Here is a 17,158-nt window from a genome sequence, read left to right as displayed (position 1 = left end):
ATGCCACATCCTTTTAAATGACCAGATCTCATGTGAACTTAGAGTAAGAGTTCACTCATCACCAAGGGATGGCCCAAGCCATTCATGAGGGATCTGTCCCCCATGATCAAACACTTCCCACCAAGTCCCACCACCAACACTGGAGATTACATTTCAATATGAGATTTGGGTGGGGACAAATATTCAAACTATATCTTTCTGCCCTTGGCCCCTCCCAAATCTCATGTCCTTTTCACATTGCAAAATACAATCATGCCTTCCCAATAATCCCCCAAAGTCTTAACTCATTTCAACATTAACTCAAAAGTCCAAAATCTCATCTGAGACAAGGCATGTCCCTTTCACTTATGAGCTTGTAAAATCAAAAACAAGTTATTTAATTTCAAGATACAATGGGGTATATGCATTAGGTAAACCTTACCATTCTAAAAGGGAAAAATCAACCAAAAGCAAGTGTGAAACCCAGCAGGGCCGTCATTAAATTGTAAAGTTCCAAAATAATCTCCTTTCATTTCATGTCCCACATCCAGGGCACACTCATGCAAGAGGTGGGATCCCAAGGCCTTGGGCAGCCCTGACCTTGTGGCTTTGCAGGGTACAGCCCCCATGACTGAAGTCACAGGATGTTGAGCATCTGTTGCTTTTCTACCTTGAGGTTGCAAGCTGCCACTGGATTTACCATTCTGGGATCTGGAGAGTGGTAGCCCTCTTCCCACAGCTGCACTAGACAGTGCCCCAGTGGGGGCTTCAACTCCATCTTTCCCCTCTGCACTGTCCTAGTAGAGGTTCTCTCTTGGGGCTCCATCCCTGCAGCAGGCTTCTACCTGGACAACAAGGCTTTCTCATACATCCTCTGACATCTAGGCAGAGGCTGCCAGGCCTCCTTAAATCTTGTATTCTGTGCACCTGCAGGCTTAACACCACATAGAAGCCACCAAGACTTACAGCTTGCATTCTCCAAAGTATCACTCAAGCTGTACCTGGGCTCCTTTGAGCTATGGCTGGAGCTGGAGCTGCAGTGGCTGAGATTCAGGGAGCAGTGTCCTGAGGCTCCAAAGTATCAGCTCAAGCTGTACCTGGGCTCCTTTGAGCCTTGGCTGGAGCTGGAGCTGGAGTGGTTGAGATGCAGGCAGCAGTGTCCTGAGGCTGTGCAGGGTAGCAGGGCCCTAGACATGATCCAGGAAACCATTCTTCTCTCCTAGGCCTCTGGGCCTGTGATGGGAGGGGCTGCCAAGCAGATCTCTGAAATGCCCTTGAGGCCTTTTGCCCATTGTATTGGCTATTAGCACTTGTCTCCTTTTATTCTATGCGAATTTCTCTAGCAAGTGGTTGCTCCAAAGCCTGCTTGAATTCCTCTCCTGAAAAAGCTTTTTTTTTTTTCTTCTGACACATGGCCAGGCTGCAAATTTTCCAAACTTTTATGCTCTGCTTCCCTTTTAAATATAAATCCAATTTTTAATCATTTCTTTACTCTCACATCTGAGCCTAGGTTGTTAGAAATAACCAAGCCACATTTTGAACACATTGCTGCTTAGAAATTTCTTCCACCAGATACCCTAAATCTTCACTCTAAATTTCAAACTTCAGCAAATTCCCTAAAGCATGAGCAGAATGCAGCCAAGTTCCTTGCTAAGGCATAACATGGGTGACCTTTACTCCAGTTCTCAATAAGTTCCTCATTTCCATCTGAGATCTCATTTCCCTAGCCTTCAACATTATATTTCTGTCAGCATTTTGGTCACAACCACTTAACAAATCTCTAAGAAGTTCCATACATTCCTTTGTCTTCCTGTCTTCTTCGGTGCCCTCCAAACTCTTCCAGCCTCTGCCTGTTACCCAGTTCCAAAGTCATTTCCACATTTTCAGGTGTCTTTATAGCAATGCCCATCCTTGGTACCAATTTTCTGTGTTAGGCTGTTCTTGCATTGCTATAAAGAAATATCTGAGACAGGGTAATTTATGAAGGAAAGAGGTCCAATTGGCTCATCATTCTGCAAGTTCTATAGGAAATATGGTGCTGGCATCAGCTCAGCTTCTAGGGAGGCATCAGGAAGCTCATCACATGGAGAAAGCAGAGGCAAGTGGGAGGGAGCTGTCACACACCTTTTTTTTTTTTTTGTGAGACGGAGTCTCACTCTGTCATGCAAGCTGGAGTGCCATGGTGCAATCTCCTCAGCTCACTGCAACCTCTGCCTCCCAGGTTGAAGCGATTCTCTTGCCTCAGCCTCCCGAGTAGATGGGACTACAGGCATGCGCCACCATGCCCAGCTAATTTTCATGTTTTTAGTAGAGTTGGGGTTTCACTATGTTAGCCAGGCTAGACTCCAACTCCTGACCTCAGGCAATATGCTGGCCTCAGCCTTTCAAAGTTCTGGGATTAGAGGCGTGAGCCACTGCACCTCTAATCCACACACTTTTAAATAACTAGATTTCATGTGAACTCAGAGTGAGAACTCACTCATCACCATGGGGATAGCTCAAGCTATTCAAGAGGGATCTGTTCTCATGGTCCAAACACCTCCCACCAGGTCCCACCTCCAACATTTGGGGTTATAATTCAACCTGAAATTTGGGCAAACTGTATTATAAGCCCAATATAATCACAAGGGCCATTATAGGTGACTGGAGAGTCAGATAAGTAGGCATGTTGTGAGAGGAAGCCACAAGCTAAGGAATGCAGGCGATCTCTAGAAGTTAGAAAGTGAGGGTAACAAGTTCTCCCCTAGGAAGGACCTGAGCCCTGCTAAAACCTACTTTTTTGGCCTACTGAGACCTACTTTGGACTTCTGGCCTCTAGAACTCTAAGATAATACATTTGTGTTTTTTTAAGCCACTAAGTTTGTGGTAATTTATTATATCAGCAATAGAAAACTAGTATAGTGACCTTGGATAAATTCCTTAAGTTCTTCGGTGTTTCTTCATCTTTTTAAAAAAATAACAGCTTTATTGAAGTGTACAGTCATATTCAGAAATGTGTCATTAAACAATTTTGTACATGTGTGATCATCACAGAGTATACTTATATTAACTGAGAAGTATAACCTACCACACACCTAGGCTATGTGGTATAGCCTATTGCTCCTAGTCTGCAGACATGTACAGCATGTTACTGTACTGAATACTGCAGGAAATTGTAGTACGATGGCATTTGTTTATCTGAACATATCTAAACCAACAAAAGTGCAGGAAAATAAGATATCACAGATTTTAAAAAGGTACACCTATATCAGGCACCTATCCTGAATGGAGCTTACAGTACTGGAAGTTGCTCTGAGTGAGTCAATGAGTGAGGGGTGAGTAAATGGGAAGGCATGGGACATTACTGTACACTACTGTAGACTTTAAAAAGATGGTACACTTAGGCTACACTAAATATATTTTAAACAATTCTTTCTCGCATAATAAATTAACCTTAACTTACTGTAACTAGTTTACCTTATAAACGTTTAAATTTCTTTTTCCTTGGAGATTAACATTAGTCTCCTTGCTACTTATGCAAATTTCTGCAGCCTGCTTGAATTTCTCCTCAGAAAATGGGTTTTTCTTTTCTATTGCATCATCAGACTGCAAATTTCCCAAACTTTTATGCTCTGCTTCCCTTTTAAACATAAGTTCCAATTCCAAACCATCTCTCTCAAGTTCAAAGCTCCACATATCTCTAGGGCAGGGGCAAAGTGCTGCCAGTCTCTTTGCTAAAGCAAAACAAGAGTCACCTTTTTCCACTTCCCCAAAAATTCCTCATTTCTGTCTGAGACCACCTCAGCCTGGACTTTATTGTCCATATCACTGTCAACATTTTGGTCAAAGCCATCCAATAAGTCTCTAGGAAGTTCCAAATTTTTCTACCTCTTCCTGTCCTCTGAGCCCTCCAAAGTGTTCCAGCCTCTGCCTGTTAGCGATTCCAAAGTCCCATTCACATTTTCAGGTATCTTTACAGCAGGGCCCCACTACCCGGTACCAATTTACTGTGTTGGTTTGTTCTCACGCTGCTAACAAAGACGTACCCAAGACTGGGTAATTTATAAAGGAAAGACGTTTAATTGACTCAGTTCAACATGGCTGGGAAGGCCTCACGACACTTACAGTCATGGCAGACTATGTGTATTCAGTAGATTATATTGGTTTTCTGAATTTAATTTGAGATTGATAGAAGTCTTTTGCATGGTGCTCTGTTGTTATCAAAACTGAAGGGAAATATAACAATATAATAAATAAATATAATGATATTTAATTCTTTTTTTTTTTTTTTGAGACGGAGTCTTGCTCTGTGCCCCAGGCTGGAGTGCAGTGGCGCGATATCGGCTCACTGCAAGCTCCGCCCCCCGGGTTCACGCCATTCTCCTGCCTCAGCCTCCCGAGTAGCTGGGACTACAGGCGCCCACCACCTCGCCCGGCTAGTTTTTTGTATTTTTTAGTAGAGACGGGGTTTCACTGTGTTAGCCAGGATGGTCTCAATCTCCTGACCTTGTGATCCGCCCGCCTCGGCCTCCAATGATATTTAATTCTAATTAATATATAATTCTGCATTCTAAAAACAGAATTCTAAGTATAGTAAAAACACATTCTAACTATAATATGGTTAGTTGTAGCCATTAAAAGTACACTTAATCTTAAGAAAATATTTGTGAGAGTTATAAAACAGTAAGGTATGAAGGAAGTTCTATGGAGTTTCTTTAACCGCCCTGACTTGACCTGACAGAGTAATATTCTGATGGGATTAGAATCAAGACAATAACCAGAAAAGAGAAATGATGGTGGTGGGAATAACAAGCAACAACTACTTTTCTTGAAGTTCTTATAACATTTTTTCTTTTTTTTTTTTGATACAAAGTCTCACTCTGTCACCCAGGCTGGAGTACAGTGGCACAGTCTCCACTCACTGCAACCTCTGCCTCCCAGGTTCAAGCAATTCTCCTGCCTCAGCCTCCTGAGTAGCTGAGATTACAGGCGTGCGCCACAATACCCGGCTAATTTTTGAATTTTAAGTAGAGACGAGGTTTTGCCGTGTTGCCCAGGCTGGTCACAAACTCCTGAGCTCAGGCAATCTGCCCACCTCAGGCCTCCCAAAGTGCAGGGATTACAGGCATGAGCCAGCGCTCCTGGCCATTCTCATCACATTTTGAACATATTTCTGTTTTGTATTCCTATTATTTTTTTGTGTAGTTGTTTAAGGTTGTTAACATGTGTCCTCTTTCTGGCTCCTCCCTTGACCTTATTTGTAAACTTGTTAGGGCAAGAATCTGGTTTACCCATCTTAGAAGTGTCATTGACTAGCCTAGCCTCTAACACTTTGGTTGATTGATAGATGAATGGATGGATTTATGGATGGATAGATGGCGGTTTACTGCACAGAAAAGTGTTCTAGCTCTTCTTGGACAGTAGCATTCTCCTGTGCATCTCTGGGCTGCTTTAAAGAGCAGAGCAAGTTTGTGATCACAGATTCATTTTCACTTTTGTTAGTAAGTATTAAGCTTTTGAAATGAAGAAAATGTTCATTGGCTGAAGAATACAGGAATATATAGCACCTCATATTAATATTATGTGTTGACCAATTGGGTTGTCTTATTTTGGATTATCTCAAGACCTGCCTTAACTTGGCTATAAGCAGACCAACTGAATTCATGGAGTCTAACAATTTATTTTTTTTTCAGAAGTAAACACCCTTACTAAATGGTTAGCATTTCCAAACACTTTGGCTTATTTTGGTTTGGGTAGAGGCTGACTTCAGAATTTTTGCATTGTTCTTATTCTGTTGTTTCTTGTCCTGTTATTTAAACACCTGATTGCTTTTTAAAAATACGTATAAGAAGAGGTAAGACACAACTGTCAAGAGGTGGAAGCAACCCAAATGTCCATCAGTGAATGAATAGACAAACAAATTTGGTACATACATACAATAGAATATTTTTCAACCATACAAAGGAAGGAAATGGATGAACCTTGGGATGTTATGCTCAGTGAAATAATGAAAAAAGACACATACTATATGATTCCACTTATATGAGTATCTAAAGTCATAAAATTCATAGAAACAGAATAGTGGTTATGACGAGCTGGGAGGAGGGAGAAAGAGGAAGTTGGTTAATGGGTGTAGAGTTTCAGTTTTGCCAGATGAAAACATTTTGGAGATCTGTTTCACCACTATGTGAATGTACCTTATGCTGCTAACTGTATAGTTAAAAATGGTTACAATGTTAAAGTTATGTTATGTAGGGTTTTTTTGTAGTTGTTGTTGTTTTTGTTTTATTTGAGACAGAGTCTCGCTCTGTCACCAGGCTGGAGTGTAGTGGCGTGATCTCGGCTCACTGCAACCCCCGCCTCCTGGGTTCAGGCGATTCTCCTGCCTCAGCCTCCTGAGTAGCTGGGATTACAGGCACCTGCCACCACGCCCAGCTAATTTTTGTATTTTTAGTAGAGACGGGGTTTTACCATGTTGGCCAGGCTGGTCTCAAACTCCTGACCTCAGGTGATCTGCCCACCTCCGCCTCCCAAAGTGCTGGGATTACAGGCATGAGCCACCGTGCCCGGCCAAGAGGGAAGTTTCTTCTTGGGGTAATGAAAATGTTCTAAAATTGATTGTGATGATGGTTGTACTAGTTTGAATATACTAAAAGCATTGAGTTGTACATTCTAAATGGGTGAGTTGTATAAGATGTTAATTGTATCTCAGTGATGCTGTAAAATATTTATTTACAAAGGCAAGGAGCTGAAATTCAAATTAGTCAAATTTGTTACTATTTATTTATTTATTTGAGACAGAGTCTTGCTCTGTCACCCATGTTGGAGTGCAGTGGCATGATCTCAACTCACTGTAACCTCTGCCTCCTGGGTTCAAGTGATTCTCCTTCCTCAGCCTCCTGAGTAGCTGGGGTTACAGATGTGCCTCAACACACCCAGCTAATTTTTGTATTTTTAGTAGAGACAGGGTTTCACCATGTTGGCCAGGCTGGTCTTGATCTCCCAACCTCAAGGGATCCACCCACCTCGGTCTCCCATAGTGCTGGGATTACTGGCGTGAGCCACTGTGCCCAGCCTCAAGTTTGCTACTTAAAGAAGCTTTTCTGTGGTGTTCAGTGGACTAAGGTTTAGAATGAACTATATGTACCTATACATAGTACAGAACAAAATAAGAATAATATGGTCTTCTTTCTTGGTACAGTTTCAGTTTTAACTAAGATGTATGAGGATCTGGCAAGTTTAGGCCTTACTGCTGTCAAATAGCATGAAGCTGGGCATGGAATGAAGTTTCTTTCAAACTACTATTAAAATAACATTGAGACACTGAGCTGTTTTCTCTCTGTTTTGATAGCCACCATTATGCAACCCCACTGAGACTTGCAAATGGATCGATACTATAGCAGTGAAGGAGCCAAGTTTTTCTTTATTTTTAGTAACATTACAGGCTGAGCTCTTGGTGAAGAACATGTGTTTCTTGGTATTTATTCCCCTGACAGGCCTTGCCAATGTTTCTTTAGCCCATTTGGAAGCATTCTGGTTGTTCCATCTCAATGGCTGTTTATATAAAAGATTGCTGGTTTGGCCTATAACCTCCTGATTTGGGGAATATTACCATTAGAGAGGAAAGGTGTCATATATGCTATTTATTCTAATACATATGGTAAGAACCATGAGTATATTCTTTACACTATATTTTACACTGTAACCTAGGAACATGTTGCCCATATATGTACAAAGAGGAAAGTAACTTTTTAAATAAGTTGAAAAGGAACTATGAAAGTATTAATAAGTTCAACTTCTAAGAGTATGCAAATTTTAGTTCCCTCTAAATCATGCATAGTACTAGGCTCTGTTGGAAATATAAGATGAGTCGGAGAGACTCCCTGCCCTTAAGATACAATGCAATGGAGATAAATACCCTCACAACAAATTATGATATATAAGAAACTCTAATAAATACTGTGATTGAAGGTTAAGTGAATTCTGTGAGAATAAGAAAGAAGCAATTGATTTTGATGGGAGAGAAGAACAGAACTTAATTGAACATTGAAAGATGGATAAGATTTAATAAGTAAAGAAGGAAAAAACCAGCATCATGAGTTCTGAGGTTGAAAATGTATTGTTACGTCTTGGACCCCAAGGTACAGGGGAGAAAATAATGAAAAATAAGACTAAAAGTTACTTGAGGCATTCAAACTGCTAAAAGTCTGATCCTAATCACCTTTGGTAAACATAAAATTTATAAGTAATCTGAACACTGAGACTTATATTCTCTTTTAACCATTAATTTGAAAAGTTTCTATAAGCAAGGTCCTGAGTTTATTTAAAGGAAAAATGATATTTTTCCCTCCTGCTTTAAAATGAGAAGTTGTCCTGAAGTTGAGTTTCTAAAAATGTTTTTAATTTTGCCAGAGTTGATAGAACTCATCCACATAATCACCTGCTCATTTATTCAATAACTGGTGTTCTAATGTCAACAGAAGTCTCCCACTTGCCCCACCCCATCGTCTGCTTCTTCAGGAAAGTAGAATTAAAGAAATGGAAGGGATCTGATATATCATCTAGGACAAAACCCAGATTTTCAAAATGGAAAGGTTTCTACAGAGGTCAGGTGTCCAGGGTGACACATACAATAAACAGCAGTAGCAGCCCAGGGATGCGGGTGTTCTGGCCCTTGAGCCCATTGCTCTTCCCAGCCTACAGCATAACAGAGGATCTGGCAACAGGGTTTACACCTTTGCACCTGAGCCCCACTTCCCTTTACATGTCTTCTCTTGTAATATTTTAGTTGCTCTATCTAATGCAGGTTCTCTGAAACTTCATAGATGCCCTGACTGCCTATGGGTCTTGCGGTTTAAAGAGCTGATGGCCATAACAGAATTGATAACTCTTCCATGTTGGCCACCCATTGAGTTATTGACCCCTCACTGTTAATGTGCTACTTTAACATCAGCCACATCCTTGTATAAAAATAGGAATTATAGAAAAATTCACCCATATTTTAAGTTAGACCACTCTTCTTCATCCAGAATAAATCAGCTCCTTTCTAATTGTTGACTATTTCAGATAAATAGTATACATCTATCTTCAAGATGCTAACACTGTCACTCTTTATTCTGGTAGTAGATTAGAAAAAGCCCATCCACCTCTTTACTTCAGTATTCTTCTTGCTTCAATACTATTGATGGCTTTTCTGTAAGACACGTAGGAGTTACTCTTTGCTGTAATATAACATCTAAATACTTTGAGAACGAAAAATGATAGTAATTATATCCCAATTATCTTGTACTTCCATATATCAGTTAATAGTGATCTGATTTTTAGCTGGGCATGGTGGCACAATTAAATATCAATTAAATTTGATCTAATTTTTAGCTGGGTACAGCAGTGCACACCTATAGTCCCAGCTACTCAGGAGGCTGAGGCAGGAGGATTACCTGAGCCTAGGAGTTCAAGGTGGTAGTGTACAGTGGTCACCTCTCCAGCCTGGGCAACATAACAAGACCTTGTCTTTTAAAAAAAATACCTGATTTTTATCACTGCAGATTTAATAGTAATTATCCTTAAGAATAATAATTGCTTACTACTTTTTTACTAATTTTGTTAAGACCGTGTGTCTAAAATAGATTAAAACATATCTAGTTATCCAGTATAAAACTTTAAAAAGTACTTATCCACCCAAATGATTGGTAGCTTGATTTCATACATAAGGGTGTTTGAAAATATCTCAGAAATTAATGTCAGTTTTTCCAGTGTATCCAAAATATTGATTACTATGTAGACATGGTTGGGTAATTGTTGATCTAGTACTTGAGAGCTTTCACTTATGACGTTTTATGTTCTGTAGTGCTTTTGAGTAGCACTCATGAGTTGGATTAACAAGTGGAACTGTTTATAAACTCTGTAATGTGAGGGAAAAATGGAAGCTGACATACATAATATAAATTGAATTCCTGGAAACACCAACGTCAGTAATTCTTGAGAAGGGGAAGATTGCCAAGGGTGGGGCCAGGTACAAAAACGGTTCTGGAAATTTTAGTTTCCATTGCCTCACCTCAATTCTAAGAAACATTAGGAACTTTCTAATTGAATGTTATCTTTTAAAAAAATCTTCCAGCTTTTTGTTTATACTAAATTTTCATTTATAACATATTAAGGAATATAGGACCATCAAAATAGATTCAGAGACAGGAGAGTACAAATTTGGAAACTTTTACGTCTTTTAAAATGGTTGTTAAACCTGGCCTCAAGTGATTGCTTTCGATAATAGACTTTTTATTTCTTTTTCTGGCAGGGAACTACATAAGGGAGAATGTTCCAGTGTGTCAGCATTTTTTTAATTGCAAATCAATTAAGGACATAGTATCTGCATGGAATTTATGTGGATAAGATGGAGCAATTTGATCAGGTGATAATGCAGTTAGGTATATTTGGGCTTGGGTGAACAATCATGTTAAGGGTATTGCTTGATCAAATGATGCCAATACCAAGAGGGGTTACAAATGAAGTATCTTATTGCTCTTTATTTACTTATTAGACCTTTTTATTAATGACTTAGATTAAGACATAGAAGGCTTATACACATAAAAGTCATCAATGAAACAAAGGTGAGGATAACTAATGTTGAATAGCAAGGTTAGAAAGTTTTGAAGAAAACTACAAAAATATTAGTTTTATAAAAAAATTATTGTAGGTAGAAAGAATGTCTAGAAACTTAGCAAATTGATATTTACAGTGAATAAATGTTTAGTCTTGAACTTTGATTCTCAAAAGAGATCAGGACTAAAAAGATTTAGTTTAATACCAGTTTGCAAAGCATTATTTTAGAGAGTTAGTTTTCCTGAAGTACAATCTACATGCTGTAATATGCATCTTTTTTAGTACATTGTTCTCAGACAGTCATAACTACTACCACAATCAAGATACAGCCCAGGCTGACACGGTGACTCACACCTGTAATCTCAGCACTTTGGGAGGCCGAGGTGGTTGGATCATCTGAGGTCGGGAGTTTGAGACCAGCCTGGCCAACATGGTGAAACCCAGTCTCTACTAAAAGTACAAAATTTAGCTAGGCGTGGTGGCATGCACCTGTAATCCCAACTACTCAGGAAGCTGAGGCGGGAGAATTGCTTGAACCCGGGAGGCAGAGGTTGCAGTGAGCTGAGATCATGCCACTGCACTCCAGCCTGGGTGACAGAGTGAGACTCTGTCTCAAAAAAAAAAAAAAAAAAAAAAAAAGGTACAGGCCATTTCCATCATTCCAAACAATTCCTTCGTGTCACTTTTAGTTGACTCTTCCTCTTACCCCAGCCACTGGCAACTACTGACTCTTTTCTGACCCCATAGTTTTGCAAAGCTTCTTTCACATAACTTTTTAAACTTTATTTTCTTATTTTTCTTATTTTAAGAATTTGATCTTCATAAGACCTCTACAACATTAATATTATCAACAGTTCTATTTTACAATAGAAGAAACTAGGGTTTAAAGTTATGAATTGTGAAGCCAGAACCTGAGCCCCCATTTTCTAACTCAGGATCCTGAAAACATGCCTTGACCCTTCCAGCTAGCTGCTTGCTCCAAGAGCCCTGCTCTTTTCTGCATTGTTTAGTTACCTCCAGGTTGATTTTATATTAGGAGCCAGTGTTTAACATTCATAGTAATATACTGCAGGGACTAGAGCAGGTTTCTCAATCTTTTTTGCATTATTACTCTTCTAAAGAGCCTTTTTAGACTTTTTTTTTCCTAATCATTCCTTGCCTCCATTAAATTTTAACACCATTAATATAGTGTATATCTGTATGTATAATGTATGTCTGTACTTAATAGAAAACCCATCTTTGTAATTTCTATGTGGGTATATATATACTATATGTTATATATTATATATACTATATATTATAATATATTGTGTATATATTATATATAATATATAGTATATATATACACACATACACACACATAGAATATATAGTGTATATATATACTGATAGTGGATAGCAATCTTATAGTAAGAACATGTGACTTTTTATAATCTTTGAAGAAGAACTTTCCCATTTCTCACAGACCACTAGTACAATTTGAACAAACAGTTGCATTAGGGATGTTGCTAAAGCTTCCCACTAGGTACACTATAGGATCTCTTAGATTGTATAAATATTTGGGTTTGATATGAGACATCCAGCCTTGTTAAGTGACCCCCAAAAACTACTGACTGGGGAATTCTAACTACAGCCTTATCTTTCCAAGAGAAAGAAGTAGGCCTACACATGGAAAAATGAAGAGGGGCAAGAGTCTTATTACGATAGGGAGTCTCATTCCATGCATCTTGGGAAAAACTCCACAGCATGAAGTTGGCAACTTCTCGTCCTCATTTGCAGTTGAATGTCTCTGATTGTGCTAGCAGGCATTATATTCAACTCTCCATGTAGTTCACACATCAGACATGAGACTTGTCCCTTGAAATTTATGTTGAGTTGTCCAGTTTAGCAGTTTTTGTTCTTAGTTGTAGCCAGATTTTGGAGGGAACTGGAAGAATTTAGGATCCAGTTCAGTCTACAGTTGATAATAAAAACTCAAAAACAATGAACAGAGCTACAATCTAATTACAGGTATAATGTAGTTTTCTTTTGAAACATAATTTTTCTCTCTACAGTCACCCCCATTCCTACCAAAGATAATCAGGGTAAGACTAATTTGTTTGCAAAGTAAGTTTAGTCTCATAAAAATTGGTCTGAGCTATTTACATAAGTGCAGCAAGAATAACCCACAGAGGTTCCTTTTACATTTCCTTTGCTAGAATTTTGACAAGGGATCTCAGATGGGACCTTTTTTTTTTTTTTTTTGAGACAGAGTTTCGCTGTTGTTGCCAAGGCTGGAGTGCAATGGCATGATCTCGGCTCACTGCAACCTCTGCCTTCTGGGTTCAAGCAATTGTTATGCCTCAGCCTCTTGAGTAGCTGGGACTATAGGTGCCTGCCACCACGCGCAGCTAATTTTTTGTATTTTCAGTAGAGACAGGGCTTCACCATGTTGGCCAGATGGGTCTCGAACTCCTGACCTCAGGTGATCTACCTGCCTTGGCCTCCCAAAGTGCTAGGATTACAGGCATGAGCCACCGTGCCCTGCCAGATTGGACTTTTAAAAGCATCTTAACTCTAGGAAGTCAAACCAATATAAACAACTATAATCTTAATCAACTATAATCATCAGACTTTGCCTACAGCATCTAATATCTTGAGGTTCCTGGGCCTGCCAGGAAGTGGCAACTTTTTACTCACTGGCTGTAAGGCAGGGAACCCTTGAAGCTAGGCAGTCTATCCACATTTTCAAATAGGACATTCCAGTCAAACCCTTGGTAATAAAACCAATGTTTCTGGTTATGTCATGTTATAAAGAGAGCAAATTCTTTTTTTAAAAAGAGGAACTAGGGTCTTGCTCTGTCACCCACCCTGCAGTGTAGTGGTATGATCATAGCTTGCTGCAGCTTCAAACTTCTAAGCTCAAGAGGTTCTCCCACTTCAGGCTCCTGGGTAGCTGGAACCATAGGCATATGCCATGATGCCCAGCTAATTTTTAAAATGAGGGTCTCACTATGTTGCCCAGGATGATCTCAAACTCCTGGCCTTAAGTGCACCTCCCACGCAGTCTTCAAAGTAGTTGAGATTGCATATGTGAGCCACCGTGCCCAGCAAGAGCAAATTCTTACTGAACTTATGCAAATAATCATAGTGCTGTAAAAATAAACATACTTAGGATAGTTTTTGAATTTCAGAGGTGTCAGGTAGAGAGGAGAAACAAATGTTTCCATTTTTGTTTACAGAAGTATCCTTTACCAAATTGCTGTAAACTATGGATAGTTGAAAAGAGAGAGAGAGAAAAAATGTGTCCTTAAATCTGAAAAACAGAACATTAAAAGAACCAGCAATGTTTCAAAATTTTTAAAACCTTTAAAAATTCATAATTATTCTTCATCCATTCATTTAGTCTCATGTAATTAATTCTTGCTGTATTTGAGCTTAGTTAGCAGTTTCACAAACTCATCAGTTTCTTCATTAGAGTTCTAGAAATTCTCACCCAGTCCAGTGTTATCTCAAGGTTAGCAGAAACCTGAACTTGCCAGAGTTCCTCCCATCTTTTCTGTGAACCATCTTGAAGACACAGTGCTTTAAGATTATAGTTGTTTACAGAAAGCTTTTAGAAAGGCATCAGAATAAAGCAGTTAACTGTGGATGAGATTTAAAATGGCCATGTTAAAAACATGATGAGAATCCTTCATAATAAGGATACACTTGACAAGGAAGTTTGGTTATTTCTGTGATGTACAACATTTTAACATAAAGTTATGACTGATAGCACAACAGATTTATAGCTCATATAGTTTTTGCAGCGCATATTAAGAACATATCCATACAATTGGAACTCAAAGATTAAACATCATTTCTTATTTGACAGTGTTTCCACATATAATTTAACATCTCAAGCCTAATTGATTCAATATTTCTCTTTTAGACTTTAAGGAGCCCTTCTGGAATGTTCAAAAGTTAGTTTGTGATCACAATGACTTAATTTTGAATTCAGTTTTGGGAAGTTTGTCAAAAATAAAGGTTCAAAACACTTATCAATAATAGGATCACAGATCACTGTGAATAATAGTCATTCATTTAACCAAAGTGATAATTGTAAGATTTTAAAAGCAGTTATATAGTTGTAGAAAACCTTAACTCTTTTAGTAGAGAGGAGACTAAGTTTTCGTAAGTAATCAATAACCTAAGAAGGAAAATATGAGGCATGTGGATTATTTTGATAAGACTCAGATTATTTGTTTCCTAGGCCAGTTACCAAGAAGTTCTCACCATTTTTTACTAAGAGCAGATAAATACTAAAAAAAACCTTGTTTTAAAACAGGAAACCACATTTTTGCATCAGTGTATTGTTGATATCAAAGCTCAATTTTTCACCTTATAAGGAGACTATTTTTTTCAAAGAAGGTAGGCAATTCAGAGAGTTAGTAGCCTATGAATATTCAGGCAAGGTAGGATAGAATGGAGCAGTAGGAGTCAGGCAGGCTTTACTATCTTTGGTATGGGTGATATCTTGCATTGTTAGCTTTTCATTTGCCTTCACGATATATTTCTTAAAAAGCAATTTTAGAATCCTATTTTTTTTTGACATTTCTATTTATTTATTTATTTATTTATTTATTTATTTATTTATGTTTTGAGATGGAGTCTCGCTCTGTCACCCTGGCTGGAGTGCAGTGGCGTAATCTTGGCTCACTGCAACCTGTGCCTCCTGGGTTCAAGTGATCCTCGTCCCTCAGCCTCCCAAGCAGCTGGGATGACAGGCCTGCACCACCACACCCAGTTAATGTTTGTATTTTTAGTAGAGGTAGGGTTTCACCATGTTGTCCAGGCTAGTCTCGAACTCCTAACCTCAGGTGATCCACCCACCTCAGCCTCCCAAAGTGCTGGGATTACAGGCATGAGCCACCATGCCCAGCCTCTTTGACATTTCTTTTTTTTTTATTGTTATATTTTAATTTCTAGGGTACATGTGCACAACGTGCAGGTTTGTTACATATATATACATGTGCCATTTTGGTGTGCTGCACCCATTAACTCATCATTTACATTAGGTATATCTCCTAATGCTATCCCTACCCTCTACCCACTCCCCACAATAGGACCCGGTGTGTGATGATCCCCTTCCTGTGTCCAAGTGATCTCATTGTTCAATTCCCACCTATGAATGAGAACATTTGGTATTTGGTTTTCTGTTCTTGAGATAGTTTGCTGAGAATGATGGTTTCCAGCTGCATCCATGTCCCTACAAAGGACACGAATTCATCCTTTTTTATGGCTGCATAGTATTCCATGGCATATATGTGCCACATTTTCTTAATCCAGTCTGTCACTGATGGACATTTGGGTTGATTCCAAGTCTTTGCTATTGTGAATAGTGCCGCAATAAACATATGTGTGCATGTTTCTTTATAGCAGCATGACTTATAATCCTTTGGGTATATCCCCAGTAATGGGGTGGCTGGGTCATATGGTATTTCTAGTTCTAGATCCTTGAGGAATCACCACACTGTTTTCCACAATGGGTGAACTAGTTTACAGTCCCACCAACAGTGTAAAAGTGTTCCTATTTCTCCACATCCTCTCCAGCACCTGTTGTTTCCTGACTTTTTAATGATTGCCATTCTAACTGCTGTGAGATGGTATCTCATTGTGGTTTTGATTTGCATTTCTCTGATGGCAAGTGATGATGAGCATTTTTTCATGTGTCTGTTGGCTGTATGAATGTCTTCTTTTGAGAAGTGTTTGTTCATATCCTTTGCCCACGTTTTGATGGGGTTGTTTGTATTTTTCTTGTAAATTTGTTTGAGTTCTTTATAGATTCTGGATATTAGCCCTTTGTCAGATGAGTAGATTGCAAAAATGTTCTCCCATTCTGTAGGTTGCCTGTTCACTCTGATGGTAGTTTCTTTTGCTGTGCAGAAGCTCTTTAGTGTAATTAGATCGCATTTGTCAATTGTGGCTTTTGTTGCCATTGCTTTTGGTGTTTTAGACATGAAGTCCTTACCCATGCCTATGTCCTGAATGGTGTTACCTAGGTTTTCTCCTAGGGTTTTTATGGTTTTAGGTCTAACATTTAAGTCTCTAATCCATCTTGAATTAATTTTCGTATAAGGAGTAAGTAAAAGGATCCAGTTTCAGCTTTCTACTTATGGCTATCCAATTTTCCCAGCACCATTTATTAAATAGGGAATCCTCTCCCCATTTCTTGTTTTTGTCAGGTTTGTCAAAGATCAGATGGCTGTAGATGTGTGGTACTATTTCTGAGTGCTCTGTTCTGTTCCATTGGTCTATATCTCTGTTTTGGTACCAGTATCATGCTGTTTGGTTACTGTAACCTTGTAGTATAGTTTGAAGTCAGGTAGTGTGATGCCTCCAGCTTTGTTCTTTTGACTTAGGATTGTCTTGGCAATGCAGGGTCTTTTTTGGTTCCATATGAACTTTAAAACAGTTTTTTTTCCAATTCTGTGAAGAAAGTCATTGGTAGCTTGATGGGGATGGCACTGAATCTATAAATTACCTTGGGCAGTATGGCCATTTTCACAATATTGATTCTTCCTATCCATGAACATGGTATGTTCTTCCATTTGTTTGTGTCCTCTTTTATTTCACTGAGCAG

At 38.9% G+C, this 17,158-nt stretch overlaps 1 protein-coding gene across 8 annotated transcripts in view; it reads left to right on the top strand.

Annotated features, from left to right (window-relative positions):
- The window catches only part of FAM13A (family with sequence similarity 13 member A), a 375,981-nt gene that overhangs the window by 156,663 nt on the left and 202,160 nt on the right, over positions 1–17,158 (top strand). The window contains exon 2 of one of the 8 annotated variants that reach the window (XM_007999248.3): positions 10,253–10,366. The exons of the other annotated variants lie outside the window; for them this stretch is intronic. Within the exon in view, the coding sequence (XP_007997439.2) occupies positions 10,329–10,366 (38 nt within the window). The 5' untranslated portion in view covers positions 10,253–10,328. The remainder of the gene's footprint in view (positions 1–10,252; positions 10,367–17,158) is intronic. 8 annotated transcript variants of the gene reach the window in all.

This window comes from Chlorocebus sabaeus, chromosome 7 (assembly GCF_047675955.1).
Source record: "Chlorocebus sabaeus isolate Y175 chromosome 7, mChlSab1.0.hap1, whole genome shotgun sequence".
Lineage (NCBI taxonomy): Eukaryota > Metazoa > Chordata > Mammalia > Primates > Cercopithecidae > Chlorocebus > Chlorocebus sabaeus.
Note: the sequence above shows the minus strand (reverse complement) of the source record. Positions and strands in the feature narration are given on the sequence as shown.